General features: G+C 33.3%; 2 protein-coding genes and 2 pseudogenes across 11 annotated transcripts; 1 reads left to right on the top strand and 3 right to left on the bottom strand.

Moving 5' to 3' along the window:
• Positions 1-2,179: 2,179 nt before the first annotated feature.
• On the bottom strand, positions 2,180-3,815 carry LOC150025721 (soyasapogenol B glucuronide galactosyltransferase pseudogene; annotated as a pseudogene). The gene has a single exon (XR_016523411.1). The product of XR_016523411.1 is annotated as a soyasapogenol B glucuronide galactosyltransferase pseudogene (transcript).
• Positions 3,816-10,623: 6,808 nt separating this feature from the next.
• Positions 10,624-11,512, bottom strand: LOC150025720 (soyasapogenol B glucuronide galactosyltransferase pseudogene; annotated as a pseudogene).
• Positions 11,513-11,679: 167 nt separating this feature from the next.
• Positions 11,680-12,332, bottom strand: LOC137830699 (soyasapogenol B glucuronide galactosyltransferase). Its single transcript, XM_090304302.1, is given in 1 exon segment — positions 11,680-12,332. A coding segment is annotated over 1 exon segment (633 nt). The 5' UTR covers positions 12,313-12,332.
• A 1,597-nt stretch (positions 12,333-13,929) lies between these two features.
• ARC3 (GTP binding protein) lies at positions 13,930-25,068 on the top strand. 9 transcript variants are annotated; one of them, XM_068638171.2, is made up of 16 exons: positions 13,930-14,448; positions 16,925-16,983; positions 17,307-17,371; positions 17,751-17,885; positions 18,149-18,197; positions 18,789-18,901; positions 18,980-19,051; positions 19,234-19,344; positions 19,602-19,783; positions 21,043-21,318; positions 21,413-21,489; positions 21,587-21,972; positions 23,107-23,211; positions 23,317-23,454; positions 23,643-23,809; positions 24,682-25,068. In XM_068638171.2, the coding sequence occupies exons 1-16, from the start codon at positions 14,126-14,128 to the stop codon at positions 24,737-24,739; spliced, it is 2,316 nt and encodes a 771-aa protein (XP_068494272.2). In that variant the 5' UTR covers positions 13,930-14,125; the 3' UTR covers positions 24,740-25,068. The 9 variants fall into 9 exon arrangements, 3 of the variants coding, with proteins under 3 accessions (XP_068494272.2, XP_090160739.1, XP_090160738.1); XR_011084253.2 differs by having other exon boundaries at positions 13,974-14,448; positions 21,587-21,968; XR_011084252.2 differs by having other exon boundaries at positions 13,974-14,448; positions 23,585-23,809.
• The last annotated feature ends 1,047 nt before the right edge of the window (positions 25,069-26,115 follow it).

Raw genomic sequence — 26,115 nt, 5'->3', positions numbered from 1 at the left:
CAACACCAAAAAACTCCATGATTTGATGATCAAGGATGAAGGATGAAGAATGAATTTTAGCCACTTGTTACTTAGGATTAAGCATATATATATATGAAAAATGTTTTGTTAAGAGATAATGATAATTTTGGGAGTGATATGATTGGGAATGGTATGATAGTTTTGTAAAAATTGTAAATGTTTAGCGTTGTACCGAAAGATAATAATCGTTTGTCAATAGTATACAAACATATAATAAATCTAAAGTAAATTAAAAAAAATGTTTTATTAAGACATTAATTGATGTTGGCGTGACATTAACTCTATATTATAATATATGATCCGTAGCACATGTAAAACTAGTTATCTGTGTAACTTTAAGTGGCACGCAAAACTGGTTAACTGTCTGTATGTAAGTGGTTACTTATGTGACGTTTATGGACATCCACTCTTCATGAAAAAAAAATCATTTTTTTAATAAGAACCATATATTACATCGGTTAGATGACTTAACCGGTGTAATAACCATACCAAAACTATCCAACCCCAGGTTCCTCCACATATACTGGCACACGCAAAACTGGTTACCCGTGTGTCTCTAACTTATGGTCACCCACTCTTCATGAAAAAAAAATCATTTTTTTAATAAAAACCATGTATTACATCGGTTATATGACTTAACCGAATTAAAAATTATATATTACATCGATTAGATGGCTTAACCGATGTAATAACTCTACCAGAATTGGTTACCCAGCCACAGGTTCCTCCACATATACTGGCACACGCAAAACTGGTTACCTGTGTGTCTGTAAGTAGTTACCTATGTGCCATTTATGACTCATCCACTTTTTATGAAAAAAATTCAATTTTTTTTAATATGGATCATATATTACATCGGTTAAGTTTTAATCGATGTAATATGAATCATTTTGAGTAAAATAAAAAATATTATACTATTTGTTTCTAAGAACCGATGTATTATATTATTGTTTACTCTATTTTAAAGTTAGTGCGCAATCTCATTCATTATCACATCTGCAACGTCAAATGTGTATTATGTGTAGCGGGTTTCAACATATCAAAACTCAAAAAAAAAAAAAAAGTTTTATGACACCATCTCTCTCCCCGATACCTTAACACTACATACATAAAACACATACTCTTAACATACACATACTTTTAATTTTAAATATTATAATATTATTATAAAGGGTTGTTGAATAGTGATATTTTGTGGGCAGTGTTAACAAAACTTTTTGCAATAATCATTCAGTAGTTGTTTTCTAATATATAAAATATTAAAAAACAATAAAAGGAAGTTGGGCTTTCCATGCCCAACTTTCTTAAAATATTATAAAACCAATATCGTACTCACTTAAAAAATGTTTTAAGAGCTCAATTTTAATAAAATCTGAAAAAAATGTGTTTATGGAATGCAAATTTAACACAATAAAAAGAATTAAACATAAGATCACAAGAACGAGTTATTCATGCTTACAAAAATAAAAATGGCACGACGTCTATGTGTATGAGTAGTCGTGTGGTAGCTAAGTTATGAAAATAGAATGATATTTAAAAATAACATGATTATCATATTGAAATTTTACAATGGTGTAGTTTAAAATATGATAAAATATGTTGTATTATAAAATGTCTTGAGTCTCTGAGTCCATAATATCCATGAGATATGTCAAAAATTACTAAGTAATTTTTTTAGATAAGGAGGACTTTTATTATTTATTTGTCTGGATTTCATGTTTCTGTTTTTGCAAGAAACTAAGACATAAATTGTTTGTATAAAAATTAAATATTCTTAAAATATCTCAATTTTATTAATTATTTTTTACTTATAAGAAAAACATAACTTCTGCCACTCATTTTTTACTAATAAAAAAAAACATAACTTCTGCTTTTGTCAGAGGAGGAGGTAGCAACAGCCAAAGCAAATACGGAAGCTTATTTCATGACTTTTTTTGCAACTTACCATTAAATGCAAATTATTTAAATAATACTGTCAACACTAAAAACACACACTTCACACTTTAATAAATTAATATATATATATATATTTAATTTAAAATAAGATTATATCATTATAAACAATATAAAAAGTATGGTTTTCACTGTTGATACCACAAATAATAAATGACAAACATTTATAATAATATTTTAAATTAAAAAATAAAATAAAATGAAATGAAAACAAATAAAAGATTAATTTATTAGAGTGCTAACTGTAATTAAACTCATAACTTCATCAAGAAACCAGAATTCTTGCTAAGCCACAGGGTCCTCAACTTTTGGGTTCAGCTTTTGCAGTTTTATTGTCTTCATCTGTTGAATAACATCTTTCAAACTGTTGTAAGAAGAGCCACCGATCTGGATTGCTTTCTTCGCCTCCTCGCTCAGCGCTTTCACTCTCCTTCTCACTTCTTCACACTCTTCTCCTCCACCCATCAATAAATCAATCGCCTTTGCTATCTTCTCCCTCCCAACAGTTTCATTCCCAAAATCACCCCAAGTTTTCCACTCTTTTGCTCCAACTTCCACTGCGACTTTCAGCACATCCACCAGCAACCTTTCATTGAAGAACTGCTCTGCAAACAGAGGCCACGTCACCATCGGCAACCCCGCATCCACCGTCTCAATAACCGTGTTCATCCCACAATGAGTCACCACGCCTCCAACAGCAGGGTGCTCCAGAATGCGAAGCTGCGGAGCCCAACCCCATATCAGATAACCCTTCTTGCTCGCTTCCACCCTCTTCTCAAACTCCTCCACAAGAGCCTTACTTTGCCCCTCATCAATTTTCCCCACCACCCAGATGAAATCATGGCCGCAATCTTCAAGCCCGTGAGCTATTTCTGCAATCTGCGTGCCAGAGAAGTTGTTCTTCATGCTCCCAAAACACACGTACACAACAGAGCCCTTCTGCTTTGAATCAAGCCATGAAAGCCAACCTTCTTCCACCTCTTTGCCATGCCCCCTTGAACTCTTATCCGAAGCATCTCGGTTCACCCAGGAAGAAATGGGTCCCACGTTCCAACTCTTGGTCCCCATGATTTCCCTGTAGAGTTCCTCGTAAGCTCCTTCAAACGCATAAAAGCTTTTGAGCAGAGATCCGTAGCTCCTTTTCTCTGATTCCTTAACCCTATTCATTATCTCGGAGAAACTGTTGGGTGTCTTAAACCGTTCGGGTATCTGCGAACGTGTCATCTGCAAGTTGTAGGGCAACCCAGGAATCAGAAAGCTCTGATCTTCCGAGTCCACCTTTTTGTGAGGCTCGAACCGTTCGAGAGAGTCCATGGCACAGTGAGAGAAGTAGGTTCCACCAACGTATATGAGCCTCGGAATTCCGAACTCAGCCGCAGCATCGACACTCCAACTGTAGAACATGTCGGAGACTATGAAATCGGGTTTGAATTGGTGGAAGAGTTGTGGGAATTGAGTTTGGAGAGTCTTGGTGAGTGTCTCGAAGAGTATGCTTGCTGTGTCTCTTGAAGTGGAAAAATTGATGGTTTCCACGCCTTCTGGCAAACCCGGCACGTGCGGTAGCTTGACGTGGTGGGTTCGAATGGAGCTGCCGCGGCTGGCGTCACGGTCGACGGAGCTCTGAAAAACGGCAGCGTTTTCTGGTGTGGTGATTATGGTGACATCCACGCCGTGCATGGCGAAGATCCGAGCTATGTCTACAACGGGAACAAGATGACTCGGCGTTATGAAAGGCAGAAAAATTGCCTTTAGCTTTTCAGACTCACCTTCAACACCGGAAAACTCCATGATTTGATGATGAAGGATGAAGAATGAATCTTATTCTCTTGTTCCTTACGATTATATATATATATATATATATATATATATATATATATATATATATATATATATGTACAAGACAAAAAAAATTGAAATAGTTTCCGATGCAAGAAGTAACACGCGCCAACTTTAGTAATTTTAGTAACCGTGGTGGCATCGTGAAGTGACAGCTACCAGGCATATTCATTATTTATTATCCTTGCATGTGTAACACTTGTGAATTATTTACCAACACTTTCCTTGTTTTCATCTATAACACGTTATGAATACTCTATATTCAAATTTATTAAAATATTAATTTGGACTTAGTCTCATTTTTAAATTATTAAATTCAAAGCAAGGCCTATGTAAAAATATTGTTTCTAAAAGTTTCAATCAGTAAATATATTATAATGTTACAGTACTAGTATTAAAAATTGTGTATTCTCAGAAAAATGAATAAAATATGCTTTTTATAGATTTTTATTACTATTTCACAATAAGAGACAGGCGCTGGCCGGTCATATGTAAAGAGTTAAAACGTGTTTGCCTCTAATAGTTGTCTCTTTGTCGATCCCCACCATTTTCTACGTCAAAGTTCTGTACATACTAAAAGATACAGGTTAGGAAATTATTGGAGTCTTCGTTTTACTCTTTCGGTTGGGTAGGTTGTTAGGTGTGGACTTGTTAGGTGTGGACTGGGGTCTTTCTCATCTTCATATTTCTCTTTTGGCTTTTGATCTCGGACTAGCACCGGATTGGAATACCTGCGGAAGGCACTCCGACGCTCAAGTCAATAAAATGGGTGGTCAGTATTCGGTTAGGTGCACAATAATAAATGACATATCTTTCTTCTTGTGATGTGTGCTATTTATATTATTTTAGTGGGCTTAACTTATTGGGTCTGATTAGTGAAGTTGGTCACTCTTAGGATTGCATTACCTAATCCTTAATGATGATTTAGCTTCACTAAACTTGATTTAAGCGTCGGTCGGCCTGACTGTGTATCGGTCAATTAGCCAGGTTGACAGAGTCGTACCAGTGTGTCTTGGTCATCTCGGACAGGTAGACCGAGACACGTCATGGTGTCGATCGAACATACCGCTACAATACACGCTAAGAAAATGTGTAGTTGTGGTCTACTTGTAATAATTTTATCTTACTTTTTATTGAATATTTCTTATATGAAACTTAAATATTTGTTTGTTTAAAATTCAATTTCTAATGAATATTTATATATAAAATGAATTATTTTAAGCATGGAATCTAATTTGTATGTTAACGTAATGGATGATGTTATTGCATTCAGAACAAAAATACGTGAAAATTTTCTTGATATGGCATGGCGTAAGACCTTCGCATGACAAGGGGTGGGGACTTTCAAGGACAAAGTTGTCGATCAATGGAATTTGAAAAGTTAGGAAATACTTGGAAAATGTGGAGTGTGATAACGTCAGATACCATATGATCAAAAACAAGTTTGTCAAGGAAGTAGAAATTACAAAGCCATAAGAAACCTAAATGCTTCACTTTCTATTGAAAAAGAACAAATATATAAGTCATGTAAGTCAAGAGGGTTGTTTTCAAGAACGATTGTTACAAGATTAACCAAAATTTTATGGGTTCTAAATCTTACATCGACAAAAGATTATGATATTTAATAATATATAAATGGGTACAAATCTTATCTTTTAAGTCAGTTTTATAAGGTTTAATTAGGTTTAAAATTCACCCATAAATATATAGTTCCATGCATGAATTGTCACTCTAAAAAAAGTGTGTTAGAAATCTTCACATCTACAAGAAATTAAGACATTTCGTAATATATAAGTGAGTGCAAACATTACGTTATATTATGATTTTTAAAAAAGTTTTCAAATAATTATTCACACTAAAATATAGTATTAAAAAAAATTTGTTAAATATGATACTTATTATGTAACAATAACTATGGTCTTAATTAGAGAAGTTTAGTAAACAATTTCTTTAACTTGTAATTGATCCAAGCTCAAACGAGGAAGGAAAGTTTAAAAACTAAGTAAAAAAATATGAAAAATGAGATAGTTTTAATGGTTTAAATTTTATTTGCCATAATCAAAAACACATTTTAAAATATATGAATCCATAAATATATTTTAAAATGTGTATTTCAGAATGTATTTTTTGATTTGAAAAAATATTTCATAATATATTTAAAATAAACAAGTTTATTAATATGGAATGATTTAGGAGAGTTATGGCTACGACTATAGGGTGATTTATCTAAGATGATGTTAGACAGAGACTAATGACATCGATTTACAAAAGAGATAAATAACAAGTTGTCAATGAAATTGGTTGTGATGTGTTACACAAAGCTATATGAGGACATGATGAGCATTAAGAATTCATTAACATACCTTTTTTATACCTACGTACTATTGAGTTATGGTGATCATGGTGCATTAAGATTGTGAAAGGGTGAGGTAAGACTATAAAACTTTGGTTAATATTATTATGTTTGATCATTTATAGTCAGAAACACTGATATATCTTTCTAGGATTGAAGGGGTATGAAGTTAGTATTCCATGGACGCAAGTTAAGTAAATGTGGGTTCCCTCCTCCCAAATTGAGGTTACGAGGCTTAACTCTAATTAAACAGTTGCATCATAGTGCACTACAATTAATCAGTTACGTCATAAATGAGAAAGTTGTTTACACTAGATTTTCACGTGTTATACGCAAGAGACGACCGGAACACAAGACTTAAATAATTTTGTTTTGTAATTAAGTTTATGTTTTTAAATTAAAAGTATATTATTTGTGAAATTTAAAACATTAGGATATTTATGATTATTTTTGTGACAATCATGTTATATGCTTAATTTATGGAAACATTTTTATTATTAAAAAAAATTTCTATCAATTTTTTTTTATTACATAATTTACCAAAAATAAATTAAAAATTAAAAATTTATAAAATATATATATTTCAAAATATATAATTCAAAATACATAATTTTAATTTTGAATTATATTATAGAATGAACAATTTATTACGAAATAATTAAGACAAATATTACATCGACTACGAAGCATTCACGGAACATTAGTCCTAGTCATAAACGCAACACAAATAAAGACAGAATCACATTCAAGCGAGACATTAATAAGCCCCATCTTTTGAGCTTCCTCCATAGCATGTATAACTCCATAAAACTCAACAACCATAATAGTCTGAACTTCAAGAAACACAGAAAAAACACCAATAAACTACCCCACACTCCTACGAAAAATACCTCTACAGGTAGCAAGACCAGGATACCCCTAGCAGCCCCATTAGTGTTAATTTTAACCCAACCTAGTGAAGGAAACTCCCATCTAACAGGAAGATGACGAAAAACTTCACCACCTACGAGTATTAATACCAAAAACTTAATACCATAAAACTCAACAACTATAACATTCTGACTTCAAGAAACACAAAAAAAAATACCAATAAATTCCCCCATACTCTCACGGAAAATACTTATACAAGTAGCAAGACCAGGATATCTCTTAACAATCCCATCAGTGTTAATTTTAATCCAGCCTAGTGAAGGAAACTCTCATCTAACAGGATGACGATGAAATTTTTTACCACTACGAGTATTAATACAAAAGAACTTAATCATGTTTATTTCAACATATCATTCTTCGTTGAAGCTTTCGACGAATTTCTCACTAGACAAGTTAAATAAAATATTAAAACAAATATAAAAAATTGTTTGTTGGTTTGACAATTTCAATATATTTTATTTAAATTGAAATTTTCAACTTGATATGTCACATGATTTTTTTTCTTTTACTAATAATAATTAATATTTTTTAAAATAAAAATATGTATACAATAATAATTTAAAAATTATATGAAGTGAATAATAATGTTTTGAAAATTTTTATTTTATAAATAATATAAAAAATTAATTTTTTTTTATTTAAGAAAATCATATATAAGTTCAAGAATTAAAATGATTTTTTTTCTCGCTTAATATATGAAATATTTTCAATAAATTGGGTTTAAAATAAGTTTGTGTGATAAAAACTCCTATCATTCTATCTAGACAACAACAAAAACAAGAAATACCACAAAGACAACAAAAAAGACAATCATACGACACAATTTTTTATAAATGACAATTTTTTCTATTCTTATATTTTCTAATAATGTATAAATGTATTTATTTATTATTTTATAAATATTGTTTAAATGTTATCCCTTTTATTTATAATTGTATCACGAACATTTTTTTTTTATAAAAGTTTTTATGTTAGGTATCATTATGCAGCTTGATATTTCAACTAGGCTGACATCTCAAATAATAACAATCATGTGTCATCACATGAAAATAATATTATTAAAAAAAAAAATATGGGGGACTATACCAAAATCCATATGTTAACAAAAACGATACATAGGTAGACTATACCTATTCATAAAGAATTCTAAAAACGAACATACTAGATGGAAGCCTATTATACCAATGAAATGATTCTCTATAATAAATCTTAAATTAGTCAACTTATCAGCACACACATTTCCTTCACGAAAAATATGAGTAACCCTAAACCTGATTTTCCTGCAGTAATTAAGAGAAATATTTCATCAATTACGAAGCATACACGGAACATTTGTCCTAGCAGTAAACTTAACACTAACCAAGGCAAAAATGCAAAATCTCATTCAAGTCAGACATTAGTAAGCCCCATCTTTTGAGCTTCCCTCATAACATGCATAACTCTATAAAACTCAACAATCATAGCAGTATGAACTTCAATAAACACAGAAGAAAAAAAAACACCAATAACCTCCCTCATACTCTCACGAAAAATACCTCCACAAGTAGCAAGACCAGGATACCCCTAACAGTCTCATTAGTGTTAATTTTAACCAAGTCTGGTGAAGGAAACTCCCATTTAATAGGAGGATGACGAAGAACTTTACCACTACGAGTATTAATACCAAAAAACTTATTCACGTTGAAATCCAACATATCATTCTTCATTGAAGAGTGGGTGATCATAAACGTCACATAAGTAACCACTTACAGACACACGAATAACCAGTTTTGTGTTGTGGAGGAACCTGTAGCTGGGTAACAATTTCTGGTAGGTTTATTAAACTGGTTAAGGCATCTAAGCGGTGTAATATAAGGTTCTTATTAAAAAATGATTTTTTTTTTCATGAAGAGTGGGTGATCATAAACGTCACATAAGTAACCACTTACAGACACACGAATAACCAGTTTTGCATTGTGCAGGACCCTGTAGCTGGGTAACAATTTCTGGTAGGGTTATTAAACCGGTTAAGCCATCTAACCGATGTAATATAAGGTTCTTATTAAAAGAATAATTTATTTTTCATGAAGAGTGGGTGGCCATAAACGTCATATAAGTAACCACTTACAGACACACGGGTAACCAATTTTGCATTGTGGAGGAACCTGTGGCTGGATAAGCAGTCCTCATGGCGAAGGGCCTTACACCGACATTTCTAACATCATTTTGAGAGTCATGTGGATTTGTTTCAACGCCGACCAGTTTCGCGCCATCGTCCACGACAACGACCGCATGCGATCCTTACTGTTTAGGGTTGGAGTTGTTCCCGGACAACGACGATCTCGGCGAGGCGCTGGAGCTCACCACCGACCTTAGTATCACCACCAACCTCTCAATTTCAACATCGCCTTCTTCCTCCGCGTTGAGAAAGTTCAACTTCTCACACCGTTTTCAAACCCTGCATTCTCCCCTTTCTATCTCCCAAAGCCACATCACCATCATAACATTTACAACAATATCATTGTCACATCACCCACCATTTCCACGTTTGAAGCGTTAAGAGTGTGTAACTTGACATAAAGGTGTTAACAAAAAGGTTTTCCTAAATCTAAAGGTTATTTACAAAAAGAATAAAGTTTTATAACACCATATTTTAACCATTTTCATTTTTAATTTTAAATATTATAATATTATTATAAAGGGTTGTTGAATAGTGTTATTATGTGTGCAGTGTACAAATTTTTTTGCAATAATCATTCAATGGTTGTTTTCTAAAATAAAATATTAAAAAGCAATAAAATGTGTTTATGGAATTAACACAATAAAAAGAATTAAACATAGGATGACAAGAACAAGTTTTTCATGCTTACAGACATAACTTCTGCCTTTGGCAGAGGAGGAGATATTAACCACATAGTAGCCAGTAACAACCAAACCAAATACTGAAGTTTAATCCTAAGGCTCTCTGTTTGAATTAGGAAGAAGATGTGTGAGGATTTGAGGGAGTGTATGTGTGAGGAAAGTGTGAAGAAAGTGAGAATGTTTGGATTGATGTATGTTAGGGTAGATGTGTGAGGAAAATTTATGAGAATTTGTGAGTGATGTGATGGTTCTGAGAGAATTTTAATTTTTTTTAAAGGTGTGAAAAGTTACTTTACAAATTATCTAAATAAATTAACTTAACTAACAAAATTAATTTAAATTAATAAAATAAAAAATAATAATATTATACTTTCATTTAAAATTATAATTAATTATTTATTTTAATTTTACATTTTTTTCTTTTATTTATAAATGAAACTTTAAATTATTTTAATTAATTAAAATAAGCACAAAATTAATAATTCTTTTTTTTATATAGATATAAGGACAAATTTATACTATTTAAAATAATTTAAAATATTTTTACAATTATCACATCATTCACGTATATCAATAAACTTTCTTTACACATCCACCCTAACCTACAGTAATCCAAACAAAATCACTTTTTCTCAATTTTTTATCATACTCTTTATATTTCACATCTTCAACTTTCCAGAACTTTCCACTTTCCAATCCAAAGCCTAAGCAACATGGGGCTCAACTTTTGGGTTCAGCTTTTGAAGTTTTAATGTCTTCATCTGTTGAATAACATCTTTCAAACTGTTGTAAGAAGAGCCACCGATCTGGATTGCTTTCTTCGCCTCCTCGCTCAGCGCTTTCACTCTCCTTCTCACTTCTTCACACTCTTCTCCTCCACCCATCAACAAAGCAATCGCCATTGCTATCTTCTCCCTCCCAACAATCTCATTCCCAAAATCACCCCAATCTTTACACTCTTTTGCTCCAACCGGCACTGCGATTTTCAGCACATCCACCAGCAACCTTTCATTGAAGAACTGTTCTGCAAACAGAGGCCACGTCACCATCGGCAACCCCGCATCCACCGTCTCAATAACCGTGTTCATCCCACAATGAGTCACCATGCCTCCAACAGCAGGGTGCTCCAGAATGCGAAGCTGTGGAGCCCAACCCCATATCAGATAACCCTTCTTGCTCGCTTCCACCCTCTTCTCCAACTCCTCCACAAGAGCCCTACTTTGACCCTCGTCAATTTCCCCCACCACCCACATGAAATCATGCCCACAATCTTCAAGCCCGTGAGCTATTTCTGCAATCTGCGTGCCAGAGAAATTGTTCTTCATGCTCCCAAAACACACGTACACAACAGAACCCTTCTGCTTTGAATCAAGCCATGAAAGCCAACCTTCTTCCACCTCTTTGCCATGCCCCCTTGCACTCTTATCCGAAGCATCTTGGTTCACCCAGGAAGAAATGGGTCCCACGTTCCAACTCTTGGTCCCCATGATTGTCTTGTAGAGTTCCTCGTAAGGTCCTTCAAACGCATAAAAGCTTTTGAACAGAGATCCGTAGCTCCTTTTCTCTGATTCCTTAACCCTATTCATTAAGAAAAATGATAGATTGAAAACCGTTAGAATTGTATATAGTTCTTGATATGCAGTTTATATGAGATTCAGAAACTCCTCTCACACACGTAAAAATAAAGTGTTTAAATTAAAAATTATTTATTAGGTTTCTGATAATTGTATATTTTGAATGTATGATTACCTATTCATTAAGTTGGAGAAATCGGAGGGTGTCTTAAACCGTTCGGGTATCTGCGACCGTGTCATCTCCAAGTTGTAGGCCAACCCAGGAATGAAAAAGCTCTGATCTTCCGAGTCCACCTTTTTGTGAGGCTGAAACCGTTCGAGAGAGTCCATGGCACAGTGAGCGAAGTAGGTTCAACCAACGTATATGAGCCTCGGAATTCCGAACTCAGCCGCAGCATCGACACTCCAGGTGTGGAACATGTCGGAGACTATGAAATCGGGTTTGAATTGATGAAAGAGTTGTGGGAATTGAGTTTGGAGAGTCTTGGTGAGTGCCTCCAAGAGTTTGCTTGCTATGTCTCTTGCAATGGAAAAATTGATGGTTTCCACTCCTTCTGGCACACCCGCCACGTGCGGTAGCTTGACGGGGTGGGTTCGAATGGAGCTGCCGCGGGTGGCGTCACGGTCGATGGAGCTTTGAAAAACGGCAGTGTTTGCTGGTGTGGTGATTATGGTGACATCCACGCCATGCATGGCGAAGATCCGAGCAATGTCTACAACGGGAACAAGATGACTCTTCGTTATTGAAGGCAGAAAAATTGCCTTTAGCTTTTCAGACTCACCTTCAACACCCAAAAACTCCATGATTTTATGATAAAGGATGAATAATGAATCTTACCCTCTTGTTCCTTAGGATTAAGCATATATATATATTATCAAGAATTTATAATGAGTAGCAAAAAAATATATTCAAATAGTTCCGATGCAAGATGCAACCCGCGCCAATTTTAGTAACCGAGGTGGCATTGTGAAGTGAATTATGTTAAGTATGGAATCTAATTTGTATGCTAACGTAATGGATGATGTAAAACACTAAAATTTCTTGATAATGGCATGGCGTAAGACCTTCGCAAGACAAGGGGTGTGGACTTTCTCGCACAAAGTGATCAATCAATGGAATTTGAAAAGTTAGAAAATACTTGGAAAATGTGCAGTGTGATAACACCATGTGATCAAAAACAAGTTTGTCAGGGAAGTAGAAATTACAAAACCATAAGAAACTTAAATGCTTCCCTTTATTGAAAAATAACAAATATATAAATTAAGAGGGATTAACCAAAATTCCACATGTTAGAATTCTACATGAATAAAAAATTATGATATTTTATAATATATAAATAAGTACAAATTTTATTATAAGTTAATTTTATAAGGTTTAAAATTTATCTATAAATATATAGTTTTATGTATTAATAGATGTATTAGAGATCTTTCCAAATCTACTAGAAATCAAAACATTTCATATGTGGATGTAAATCTTATTTTATAAATCTTACTTTATAAATCTCACATATTTTGATTTTTTTTAAAGTTTTCAAATTATTAATCACATTAAAATATAGTATTACAAAAAAAAGTTAAATATAATACTTATTATGTAACAATAACTATGTTCCCAGGAATGAAAGTTTAAAAATATAGATTAGTAATTAGTAATAATAATTATTAAGAAAATAAAGTGTGCATGTGAATATTCCTTTGAGGGGGTAAAAGTGTGCATATATCAATTACAGATTGGTGAATCATAAATGCTTTTTTTTAATGATGAATTTTGAATGTGAAATGCATATTTTGAATTACGTATTGGTGAATCTGAAATTTTACCGGAAGTATCAATCTGAATTTTTTCCTGATTCTAGAGAAAAAATAAATATAGTTGCACTATAATAGGGACAATTGCATAGGTGCAAGAAGAAACTTCCCCAATAAAAAATGTATTCTAAAGAATATTGTGGAATGATTTTTTTATCTTCCGGATTTTCTATTCTGTTCTGCTTACGAAACACTCAATTCTGGAATCACCCAAAACTAACAAAAGCAATTTAGACATTTTGAAAAATGTAGAAGTGCAGAAAGAAAAGTGTAGGGGTGCAGGAAGAAACATCCCTGACACGATAGCCGGGCCTTGGAAAATGCGATGCATATGATTTTTTATCTCTGTTTAAGACTTTCTTTCTGAACCACCATGATTATCACATGCACTCCTCGAATTCTCATATTTAACAATTTAAAACATTTTTTCGGTAGAGCAATTTGTAACTCTTTTTTTTTCTGGTTTGAGCCATTTAGTAACTACGTTGTTAAGTGACATTCTCCTTTTCTTCATCTATTTGTTCGTGTGAACGGAGAAACGCAAGAGTGAGATACACACTGTAGAAATTAGAAAACGCATGTTAATTATAAAAAAAAACGATGAAAAATAAAATTTATTTTATTTTATATCTTGGCGGATAAACATTTTCTGTATTCCTTATTACAATAACCACCAAGCTTTTCCTAAGTACACTACGCTCTCTCGCTGATTTGTTTATATAAACAGTAACAGTCACAAAGCGGGAGACGGTTTGATTTACTGATGGAAGCCTTATCCATTGTACCACGCTTTTCTCTACAATAAATGGAGCTTTCTGCGTTCCTCACCTTCAAAGCAGTTTCTCATGCTTCCATCGTTCCATTTTCTTCGAATCAACTTTGCAGCCGCTGCTCCTTTCCTCTTCGTCGGCGCGATTATGGCTTCTGTTCGACTCCCGAGCCAAAACCGTTTGTTCAGATCAAGATGTGCTCGGAGAAGAAAGGTTCGTCGTCGAACGGTTACGGTGGAACCGAGAGCGGAGAGACGAAACCTGATTTCGTCGAAGTCATAGGCATTGGTTCTAGGAAGGACGCTATTTTTGATTTCTGCTTGAGCGCGCCGTTTCGCTTGCCTTTACTGCGGTTTTGGTAATCGTCTACTTGCTTTTCATTGTTTTCGCGTTTTATATTTTAATTTAGGAATTGTTAAATTGGAACTGTTGCCGTTTACGTGAATACGTTGTTTTGCTTGAACGCGTGATGTTTTGGTGAGGAGTAGCGTATCGAACTTCAGGCTATTCCTTAACTGGAGATCCAAGTGTTGTTCGTGCCTTCATGGATGTGTTTCCCAGGGGAGAGTTGAATAAGCAATAAACATTATCTACGTCGGGAGGCTTGTTTGGGAAAGAGAAAAGTCTTTACAATTATTTGCGTTTGATACAAATTATTTGTAGGTTTCTATAATGGCTAAGGATTATAAATCAGTGTGTTGTTTGTTACTGTTGGATCATAAAATCTTCTAATGATTTTTAGCAAGCAGCGTGTGATGAGAGGTTGTGAAAGTTTGTTGTTGTTTTATTCCTGGTTTTGGGAGTGGAAACTTTACTTCCTATGGTAGAGGACCTGTGGTAGAGGAGAGGTGACCATGTCACAATCAAATGGAAGCATTTAGTTCTAAGACAAAGGTTATAACTGACAGTTAGAACATAACATTTTATACTTAAGAGCGTATGTGTTATAGCTAAAGTCATGAGTTCGATTCCTAGCACAACAATTGTTGAGGGAAATATTGTTGCAGACGACATCAATTATTTCATGATGAAGGTTAAGTGAGTCAAGTCACAATTGAATTAATAATGCTTGGGTAGCTATGCTTTTAAGTAGAAAGAGTTGTACTCTGACTTTTAAATGTAGTCCTTGACATAGTGGTAAATGCTCGATCCAACAAAATGGACATTGAACCCGAATGATGCAAAATCTTGCTTGTTAATTTGATGTTGTGTGAAGTATGAATGCTGGTTTGGTTGTATGCAAAGAAGCTCCCAAACTCTCTCTTAGGCAAATAACTAGTTACTGATTTTGTCACAAGTTAGTTACTTCTCAAAACTCTCGGACGAATAATTAGTTACTAATTTTGACTCTAGTTACTTCTCAAATTATATGTAAGCACGTAGCTGGCTTGATGTAATCATCTTCTCATTTCAATCAATTCCACTTTACTAATTCTCTTATTCTCCCATGTTCTGGACTCTACCACGTTTCCTAAAATTGTATTTGAGCCTGACATCGACTATGAAAAGAAAATTTTTGTAATGCATTGAGTTGAATAACTATATACTCTCTCTAATAGTCCTTTAACTTTCTTTGAGTTTGTGTTTTTCCGTTCGCTTCTGAAATATTTTGCTTCTTGTCTTCTCAAGACTGACTGACATCCGCAGCTCATAAATTTGATTCTTTGCACGCTCCAATCTGGGGCTTCTGGTCTGGACCCCAAGAAGTTTCAATTGGTTGATTTGAGTTTGGTTCTTGACAAATTTGTTGTCACTTGGTGTACTAATCCAATCCCAATTTTACTAGTGCACAAGGTTCCTTCGTTTTTTGGTACTCAATGTTGTATCATGATTAATCAAACTGTGTTTGTGAACAATAGCAATTGACACCTTCAATTTCACACCTACTAGATATAGAACTCGAACATAGTATATAAGTGAGGAACGACCTTTATTTTCTTAGCTGATTTTGCAGGGTTAATTTAAACTTAAACTCACATTTTAAGAGCATGTTTGGGGTGAAACACATATATATCTTTTGAAGGTGTTTCAGTGCCTTAGATGTTTCATGTGGTAATCATGCTATTTTCATTTTGGTCTTTTGCGACTTCTACCCATGACATTTCAATGGAATGAAATGTCATCTCCAATATGTTTCATTCATTATTTTTATCCTTTTTTTCAATGATTTGGAGAATGACTTTTCCTCCATTGGGGTACTTTTCTTGTCTTCTCTTTAATAAATCTGTTTCTTTTAAACAATATCTAGTCTTCGGCGTGAGGGGATGTGTTAAAGAGTCCATATTGACAAAAGATAAGGCGAAATTATAGTATAGAAGTGAGTACAAACCTCATTTTACAAGTCGGTTTTGTGAGATTGGGTCCGACTTAAATTCCACCTTCTTAAAATGGTACTATAGCCATTCAAAGTCTATCCTAGCAAAGTGTTGAGCCTTGTGTAATCCGCTATTGGGTTCCCCCCTAGTCCCACGTTCGAGATGTTTTGTCCTCAGCATGAGGGAGTGTGTTGAAGAAGTCACATGAACTAGAGATAAGGTAAAATTATAGTATATAAGTAAGTGCAAACCCATACACACCGGTTTTGTGAAGTTGAATTAAGCTTAAATTCTACTTTCTTAAGAAACTAAGATAATTTACAAAAGTATTGTAAGTCTAGGCTTGTAAAGTTTATGGTATTTTAGAAACAACATCTTTCCGTGTAAGTCTGAAATGACTTTTGGTTTTATTAAATTACAACTTCCATTCCAGATAAAACAATTAAATTCTTCTGGAATTGATTTATATTTGTTGTTTTTGGCATTTTGAATTTGTTTTAAGATAGCAATCTTGTGCAGGAGTATCCTTATGAAAGAATCAGAAGAAGTGCAATTACAACAAAGATCAATTGCAGAAGGTTTTCATTTGATTTAATATGACTGTTTATTTGTCATCCTATAATTATATTCTGTCTACTTTAATATACAAACATGTGCTGGCGTATTTTGGGATATCTATTTTGGGAGATGTTAAATTGCAACATTCTTCTTGATTAATTATTTATTATAATATACAATTCAGCACCAAAAATTAAGCTTAATTTTTAATGAAAAGAAAATATTGAAGGAAAAGGGGGCAAAGTGCCTTGTGTGGTCCATGGATTTCAATTTGAATTTCTCATACACATCTCTCATTGCTCTCTGCGATTAAAACGTACTAATTCTGGACTATTTGTTGCAGAACCTCAGCCAAGAATTGTCAAAGCTCCAGTATTTTTGAAGTCGTGCTCAAAGACTATTGTCCTTGTTTGTACATTCCTTACCTTCAAATTCTTGCACTAAAACCTCTGTTTCAATGGTAGTAATATGCATCCATGGGTTTCTAAGTGATGTGGTGTGCTGTATCTCTTTCACGTGATGATTTTGTTAAGCATGCAATAATCAACTGAGATTCTTAAATTCATTTTTCATCATTGTGGAGAGATATGCTTGCTTGATCAAATGAAATTCAGTAATTATGTGTTATAGATAGTTTACAGCTGACTGGCATGAGTTAACATTATATTCCTTGTTTGGTTAATTATTTTATGCAAAAATCAAATCATAAGATGTATGATTCTTGCTAGCATTCATTATAGTAGTTTGATGCGTGTGACCTTTATCCTTCCCTTCCCCCTCTCTTTAGGTGGCCAGTGCAGGATATGGCTTGCACCACACTGTTGCAGCTGATATTTTTGAAACTGTAAGGTCCAGGAATGGATTAACAGTTGCCATAGTTTTGAAACCATTTAGATTTGAAGGTCTTAGACGTCAAAACGAGGTATCTTTGACTCTTCCAATTACATGCTTTTTTAATGTAATTGATGTATGAAATCACAACTGCAAAACATTCTTTCATGTACTGTTTTAAACATTTCCACCTGCAATATGATGAGTATTTCTGTGGGCATAACATCTTATTGAATATGATTACCTGAGAAAATTCCATTGAAGGTTATTGGTCATATTATTTTTCTTCACTTTATGATCACTTGATTGTTAATATAGTCTGTTTAATACTTTATTTGTGCCATAAATTCTCAGGTGAAAGCCTTGATGCAGAAACTTAAGGAGAACACAAATTTACTTATCGGTGAGCTATATTTCATATGTTTTCTTGTTAAAATTTGATTCTGACAAACTTCTTATCTGGCTCATTGATTTTTGCCAATTAGAGTTAATAATTAAAGGGGAGTTTTCTTTTTCTGGAAAGATTATATACTTATTCTAATCCTAATGTGTAAAAAACGTCACTAAAAAGGCCATCAATTGCTTGCTTTGTCAAGTCTGATGTATGTCCGAGGAGGAATATGTTACACAAGCTGTATCTGTGTTAAACTGGTACCAAGTGTAAAAGAAAAATTGAATTTTATTCTCAAAATAAAGGTGATACTGTCTTGTTCTGTTGGCAAGAATTGATCAATAAGTGCAAAGGTTCTCTCCTACTTAAGCTTTTTTCTGAGGCTTCCCTATTTATTCCATGTCCCACCTGTTAATAAGTAACCTTCGAAAAATAGAAATAGAATCACTATTTTCCCCTTTATACTGTTTCACATATTCTTTTTAACTAATTGACATGTCTTTACCCTTTTGGAAAGTAATGAAATATAATTTACTTTTAATTCAATCACTAAAAGGCCTACAAAACTACAAAATTTTACTCAGTAGTTGATTTATCTTACAGAAATTGATATTGATGCACTGCTTGAGAAAGACTTGTTGACACTAGATGAGGCCATGAAGACTGCTAACGATGCAGTTTTGCTAGCTATTAAGGCTGTCTCTGTTCTTAAATCTGTAAGTTTAGTTTTCTAGTATACTTCCTGCTATTTGTTTGCATAAAACTATTGTGGTTACAGATTGATAATTTTGCAGGAGATGCACAGAAAAATTATAGATAGATTGAATGATGGCATGAAAGAGGCCAGCCCTTCAGAAATTAATAAAGTAGGTTTCTTTGATTTTTACCCTGATAGTTTCAGACCCATTTTTACATAAAGTTACTTGGTAGTCTTGTTTATATTTTCCTTTATACAGGACCGCATTTGAATATCAATATGCTCTTTCGATTTTAATGTTTCAATTTCCTTTCACACCATTCATTATACAACTGATGCTGTTGTCTACAGATATTGGAATCCTATAAAGAAGCAGGGATTGGATTTGGAGCCGCTGCTAAGATAAAAGCTTCAATTTTGAAGTCTATATTTGATAGTCCTTTCCTCGGTGTTCGTTTGAAGGTATCAGTCATTTTTTTCCATATTCATGCATGACAAGTATTTTTTATTTGTTGACGGATAACAATTTTTCAAAATACATTGATTTAAATGCCATTATTGTTGCTAAATCCTTTTTCAGAATGACCGACCCCTCTCTGCCATTTGATTGCCTTTTTTTTCAAAATTTATTTTAAACATTTAGCTATCACTCTTTTCGTTGAGTTCTGGTTCTTTTTTCCTATACTGTATAAGCTTACTATAATTACTATTTTGTTCAGGATCCAAATTGCATAGTTATATGCACTCTTGCCTGTTCAGGACCCATCAATGATAGTGATATATCAATCTTTCTACGTACTTTCCGTCAAACAACAAATTACACAAAAGATATTATAATATCAACAATACATGACCCTGCTGTCGAACCCAACCTATTCATAACGACAGTGCTTACACTTGGGTAAGTTTTTTTTTTGTGAATAAAGAAGAAATTTATCAAGACAAAAAGGAAGGCAAGTTAGGTAAATACATTTCTTGAAGATACGAATATGAACGCATGTTGGTAAACTTCTTTTTTCAGCGTTAGGATTTATGAAACCATATTAGTGTTTTTTACATATATTCATTAAAGTTCATAGCTTCCTTATATACTTAATATTGTTTCTGAGTTGAAATTGAGCATGTGACTCTTGAAATTTTAACAGAGGATTTTATTTATTCGTTCTTTGCATCAATATGAGAGTTTAGAAGATGATTTGCTTGCTTAATGCTAGTTTTGGTGCAATGAACTGCCATCAACGGGGCACATTGTTTATGAATGTCTTCTTGTTAAGCACGAGTGTCAAACTTGAAGTTTTTTTTGGGGTGTGTATTGTGTCATTTGGGCAGAGCAGTGGGTTGCCTGTTTTGTAATGTTTCTTTTCTATCTTACTCCCTGTTTGGTAGGAGGGGAAGAGAGGAGAAATAATTTTAAGAAGTAATGGGGTCTATATCGTATTATTTCTCACTTATTTTTGTACTAATCACTTATAGTGAATTTCAATTCTTTTTCTTCTTATTTCCCTCCTAGAAGTGCTATGGAGAAGTTTGTCTGAATAGACCTTATATTCTTATCATTGGTTTAACATATGAACAAATGGATTTCAAATGGTTCAGTGTTAGGTAGATGTTCTCAGTTTTTGTAAGAATAAGTTTTGTAGAATAGTGCGGAATGTTTTGTTTCGAAGATGTGTTAGAACAGGACTAAACATTCAACATGGGTTCTTTTACATGTTTTGTATATTTAAAAAACACAGCATAACAAATCAGAAGTTAAAATGGGTTCATAGTTTCACTAACAGAACAAAACAGTGTCCCATTCCATTTTTGCCATATTTCAAATGGAAAATGCTGCATAACATAGGTTCTGAACATTTTGTTTTTTACCATCCTTAGGACATAATACAACAGCTTCAATTTGTTGATGTCAAAGAATAGAAATTAAGAAGACTCACGAAGAGCCAATTTGGTAGTTAAATGAAACAAAGGAAGTAAACTTGTTTTTAAGAATATGCTGTGCATACATTTTGTGAAATTAAAGCTGGGTATTTACATAAAAGACTTATTAGCTGATTCGTTTTTATAGATCAAACTACCCTGAATTACTGAATTTTCTTTAATCTGTGTATTTTCCTTATTCCCCACACTGTTTCTGATAGATTTCTCTTGTTATTTAATTAGCTATTTAAATGTGCAACGGTCTTCCCAGAATGGTGGCATACTATCCAGACTTGCCCTGCATTTTCCTCTTATTTTTAGCTTTTGGGGAAGACGTAATCAGGAAGAAGTTGTCACTGGGAAACAGACTGAAGTATTTCCTCCACAAACGATGAGTTCTAATGAAGTTGATGAGAGAACAAATCAGATTGTTTCAGATGGCATAGATAGCAATCCTGATAAATACTGTGAGGAGTTGGAGCCAGCAATGAGCAACAACTCAAAGTTGCCTGCCTCAAGGTTTTCTGACTACCCCAGATTTTTCTCGTACTTTTTTCATGCAATTTTTCCTAATGTTACACATTTTCTCATTTTTGCTTTTGAACTATAATAGGGATTCAGGAAAAAGTGAAGATTTATTTGACCCCACTTCAAACTATAACACCCTCTATGACTCTATTACTGAAGGAGGTAATTTTGAGACAGAATTCAATTGCTGTCAGTTGACTACATTTGTTAAGTAATTTCTTTTGAGTTGTCTATTCAATTTCAAATCAACTTGTATTAGGTGACTCTGTTTTTCAAAGGGAGCAACTTGAGAACGGCAATCTAGGTCCTGGATTTGAGGTGGCAAAGAAATGGGCCCAAGAAAAAGCAGCTGATGCTACAGCAATTGTTGATAACCTAAGCATCTTCCACCTTCCTGTTGGTGTGAGGCCTTCAGAAGAGTTGAAAGAAAGACTGGAAATCTCATTTATGACAAAACAGCATGAGCCAGATACTGATAATGATGTGAAAGCACAAACATTGAATGGAGGTACGTCTCCTTGGAGTGCAGCAACTGATGCTAGTTTGGAAGCAGTTATGGAATTTGCATCTTCACTTTTGAAAGGAAAGAATGCTAATAAATCAAAGACAAATGGAGTACTATCTGTTCGAGCTGCGTCTATGTTGGTAACAATGACTATGACTTTTGTTGATGATATATGTTCATGCATTTATTACTGAAAGTGAAATTTAGGAATATTTTGATACTGGTCGTATTCAAGGGAAATGTCTCAAGTTATGTCAATAATGTGACAATTTAACCAGAGACAGTTCTCCAAAATTAGATGTGCATCGTTTAGCCATTTTCTACCCTAGTAGCTTTGTATGTGGTTTTCTAGAGATATTTTCTATTCAACTATCTTCTTTTAGATTTACTTTTAATTTCTGCCGTGTGCTAGCAGGAGTTCTTTCCTTTTAGTAAAGTTCTTCATTACTAAATAATAGAAATAGAAAGGGGGGTCAAAAAAAGTGTAGCCTCACTAGCTCCAAATTAAGCTCGATCACTATTTAAATATGACCTCAAGTTTGACCCAGGCTTTCTATTTGCAGAAATATGAAAATACACATTTGAAAGTATTTGCAACTTTGCTTAAATATGAGTTTTGCTAGTTACACAATTTTGGCTTTAGAATTAGTTCAGAGGTGAACTTCAAATTTTATGGATATTGTCAAATGTGTTGATTGCAGTTTCTAAGCTCTTACGGATGTGGGTTATACAATTGAATTTCCTATTTTGCATGAAATATAGCTTTCCAAAGAAATAACCCCCAGGACTATAATACCTCTGTTGCTTTTCAAGCGCAAGGCAAATTCATCCTTTTTATGAGGTCAAAGTATTCTTTAATGAATAACTAATACGAACTTTGTGTGAGTGAGATTTGTGAAAGTTTATTTATGATCAACAGCTATATAACTATTATTACTTCATTACTTCTAGATATACATTTTTCACGTGGTATACTTTAATTGTTCGGTGCTTTTAGTCCCTGAAAAATTTCAAAATTTGTGTTTTTGTCTGCCACTTTTATTACCAATAGTTTTCGTTCTTGTATTTTTGAAAATATTCAAACTTATTTTTATAAGTTAACTAAGTTTTGGTATTTAAAAAAATATAGGAAGTAAAATCAATGATTTGAAAATACAGGGATAAAAGTACAATTTTGAATTTTTAAGAGACCAAAATACTATTAACCCATAATATTTATTGCAATCCTAATTCATACGTGATTATTCTAGATTTAACTTAATATTCTTTTACAGGAGGCAGAACGTGATTTGTCAAAAAAGTGGAGTCCAGTGGTGGAAATGCAATATAGGGGAGGAAGATACAAGGGACGATGCCAAGGAGGTCTACCTGAAGGAAAGGTAAATTCGTAAAAGTTTATAATAACAAGCACACTAAGCTCGGGAAATATGTTTCTTCTTTTCCTTTTTGTTTTTGCCTAATGTTAAATGAAAATTTACAACCAGGGGCGTCTTGTTCTCAGAGATGGGAGCATATATGATGGCTTATGGCGGTATGGGAAGAGATCAGGTCCAGGTACATTCTATTTAAAAAACGGAGATATGTTTCAAGGATTATGGAGGGATGATGTCATACATGGCAAGGTTTGTACCCTTTTTTAAGTTGATTTTTTGGATATAAAAGCATATGATTCTTGTTTCATATGTCACTATATAAATTTGGAAATTGCAGCATCGTAATGATATAATGGTTTGCACAATAATCTTTTGACAGAGCATTAGACAAGATTCTATCAGTGAGTTGGATAGTAATTGCTGTATTGATTAAGCAGGGTTGGTTTTATTTTCACACTGGTGATCGGTGGTTTGCAAACTTTTGGAAGGGAAAAGCTAATGGCGAGGGACGATTCTACACAAAGTCCGGCGATGCCTTCTTTGGCATTTTCAAAGATGGATGGCGACATGGCCAGTTTCTCTGTATTAATGCGAACGGGCAAAGGTTGGTTGGTCTCACTTTCAGTTATAATGAAGTTTCTGTAGTCCTATCCTACCAATTCAATTGTTAACATATGCTTCTCAGTTTTATGTGCATGCTGCTTATGGTTCCTCTTCAAACAACATGTATATGCCCATCATTAAGATTTGCTTTCTGTCAGATATGATCATGACATGAAGAGGGAATAGAAAAGTTCAATGGACCTCAGCTTCAATTTGATAACTAAGGGTCTTAATAAAGATATAAATTAACCAAAGCAAACTAAGCCACCGTGGGTTTGTGCGGCTTACAGTTATTTTAATATATTAAGTTAAAACATTTGTCTTGTTAATTTTTTTTATCGATAAGAAATTTATAGTTTGTATAATTGATGTATTTTTTGGGAACTCAATATTCAATGATAAGAATTCAAGAAAATAAATTTTTGCAGAAATGCGAATGTTGCATTGGATAATGCATTAGGTAAAAGTGGGAGTAGCGCTATCGTAGAAAATATGATACGTTAGAGTGAAACTGAGAAAACTATGTGCCAAACAATTAAGGAGAGGTCAATAAGTTAATAGACATGTGATTTACGACAAAATATTGGCATTTAACCCTTGTACCCGATCCCACATGGTAGCAAAGTGCTTAGTTGTGTTCGTTCTTGTATAGTAACAATAGAAGTTCAATCATATAATTGAAAAAATTAAGTTCGCTTTATAGAGGCAAAAGTCTTGCCATACTTTCATCATTGCATATTTCAAATGTCAGAATTTTAATTCTAACTCTTTTGCACTTGTGAGTTGATTTGTGTAAAAAGAAATTTACACATTCCTGCCCGTATGATGGCTTGTCACCAAATTGACTTGCGTGCGTAACTGGCATATGAACAGGTACACTGAAATTTGGGAACATGGTGTTCGTGTAGATAGCAAGCATTTGGACAGATGAGCGAGGTGGACAAATGCGGTACCCAAAATTTTGTACTTACTGTGAATCTTTAGTCTTCTCTCGTTTATTTTATGTTTTATACATCTCTTTTTTTCTTGTATTATATGGCTGTTTTTGTCGGCAAGCTGTGTTTTAGTGTCTTTATTTTCCCACGTGGCCAATCTACCCTCTAGCTTCCTTTCCCATCTACTCTTATAGAACATGCTAGTATATCCATATTTCGGGTTTTGAAAGTATTTGGGAATCCAACTATAACTTTGAGTAATGTATAAAACAAAATCAATTGTTTTTTGGATTAGTTTTAGCATATGAAACATCATATTCTTGAATCTTCAATGTACCATATATCTAAAAATCTTGTAATTTACTGTAAACAAGCGTATCTGACGCTTTTGTATCTGTTGCTTGGTATCCCACTAAACCGTTTTATGAGATGGGGAGATTGACTAAATTGGTCACTTACAAAGCTATTCTGAAACAAAACATGTATGTAACTGTTTTGAGGCTTTCTCTTCATACACAGTAGGAGTGTCGACCTGCACCTCCTCAAATATAAATTATCAAATTGTTTCGGCAGTTTTAAAACCTTTAAGACATTTAATTTTTTAAAATTTATTTTATTTTTCAAATATTTTATCTGGATAAAATAATTTAAATTTATTGTATTTTTAAAAAAAATATTAAATAATTGTTAATAATTTAAAATTACTAATATTGATGATTTTTTTAAGTCATGATATTATTCTTCACTCAAAGTTCCTTGGTTTTTTTAATTGATATTGACAATTTTCTCTTTATTTATATTGGTATAAATTGTTTTTAGTTAATATTGATAATTATTTAGGTTGAAATCAACTTAGTTATTGTTATGATGTTGGTTGAAGTTTTCTTTGTTGGCTTTTTTGTTTAATGCTAACTGGAAATTTCATGTCGGTGACATTGGTTAAAAAACAATCGTAGTTGGTGCAGATGATAAACAAAACATCAATGTAACAATGAGAATGATATTCCAATTAAAATCGAGTTAAAATATAAAGAGAAGACATAAAATTTAAGTAACTTAGTTATTTTCTCTAATTTTAAGTAATTTAATTTCTCTAATAAATAATTTAATCACTTTTATAAATTTTAGAGTTTTATTCTTTAATTTTTTTTTATTCAAACACATTTTATAATAAAACATTTCAAATACATTATAAACACCAGTCCCAAATAATATCTTCAATGGGGTTTATTATTAGGGAATGAGTTTTATGAAGAAAACAATTTTAAAATTCATTTGTCCACTGTAACTGGACTGTTTTTTACATCTAATAGGTCCATTACATTCTACAATCCCATGATTTGAAACCGCACCCTCTATAAATTGAAATTTC

The sequence above is a fragment of the Phaseolus vulgaris genome, chromosome 7 (genome assembly GCF_051622355.1).
Source record: "Phaseolus vulgaris cultivar YP4 chromosome 7, ASM5162235v1, whole genome shotgun sequence".
Taxonomy (NCBI): domain Eukaryota; kingdom Viridiplantae; phylum Streptophyta; class Magnoliopsida; order Fabales; family Fabaceae; genus Phaseolus; species Phaseolus vulgaris.
Note: the sequence above shows the minus strand (reverse complement) of the source record. Positions and strands in the feature narration are given on the sequence as shown.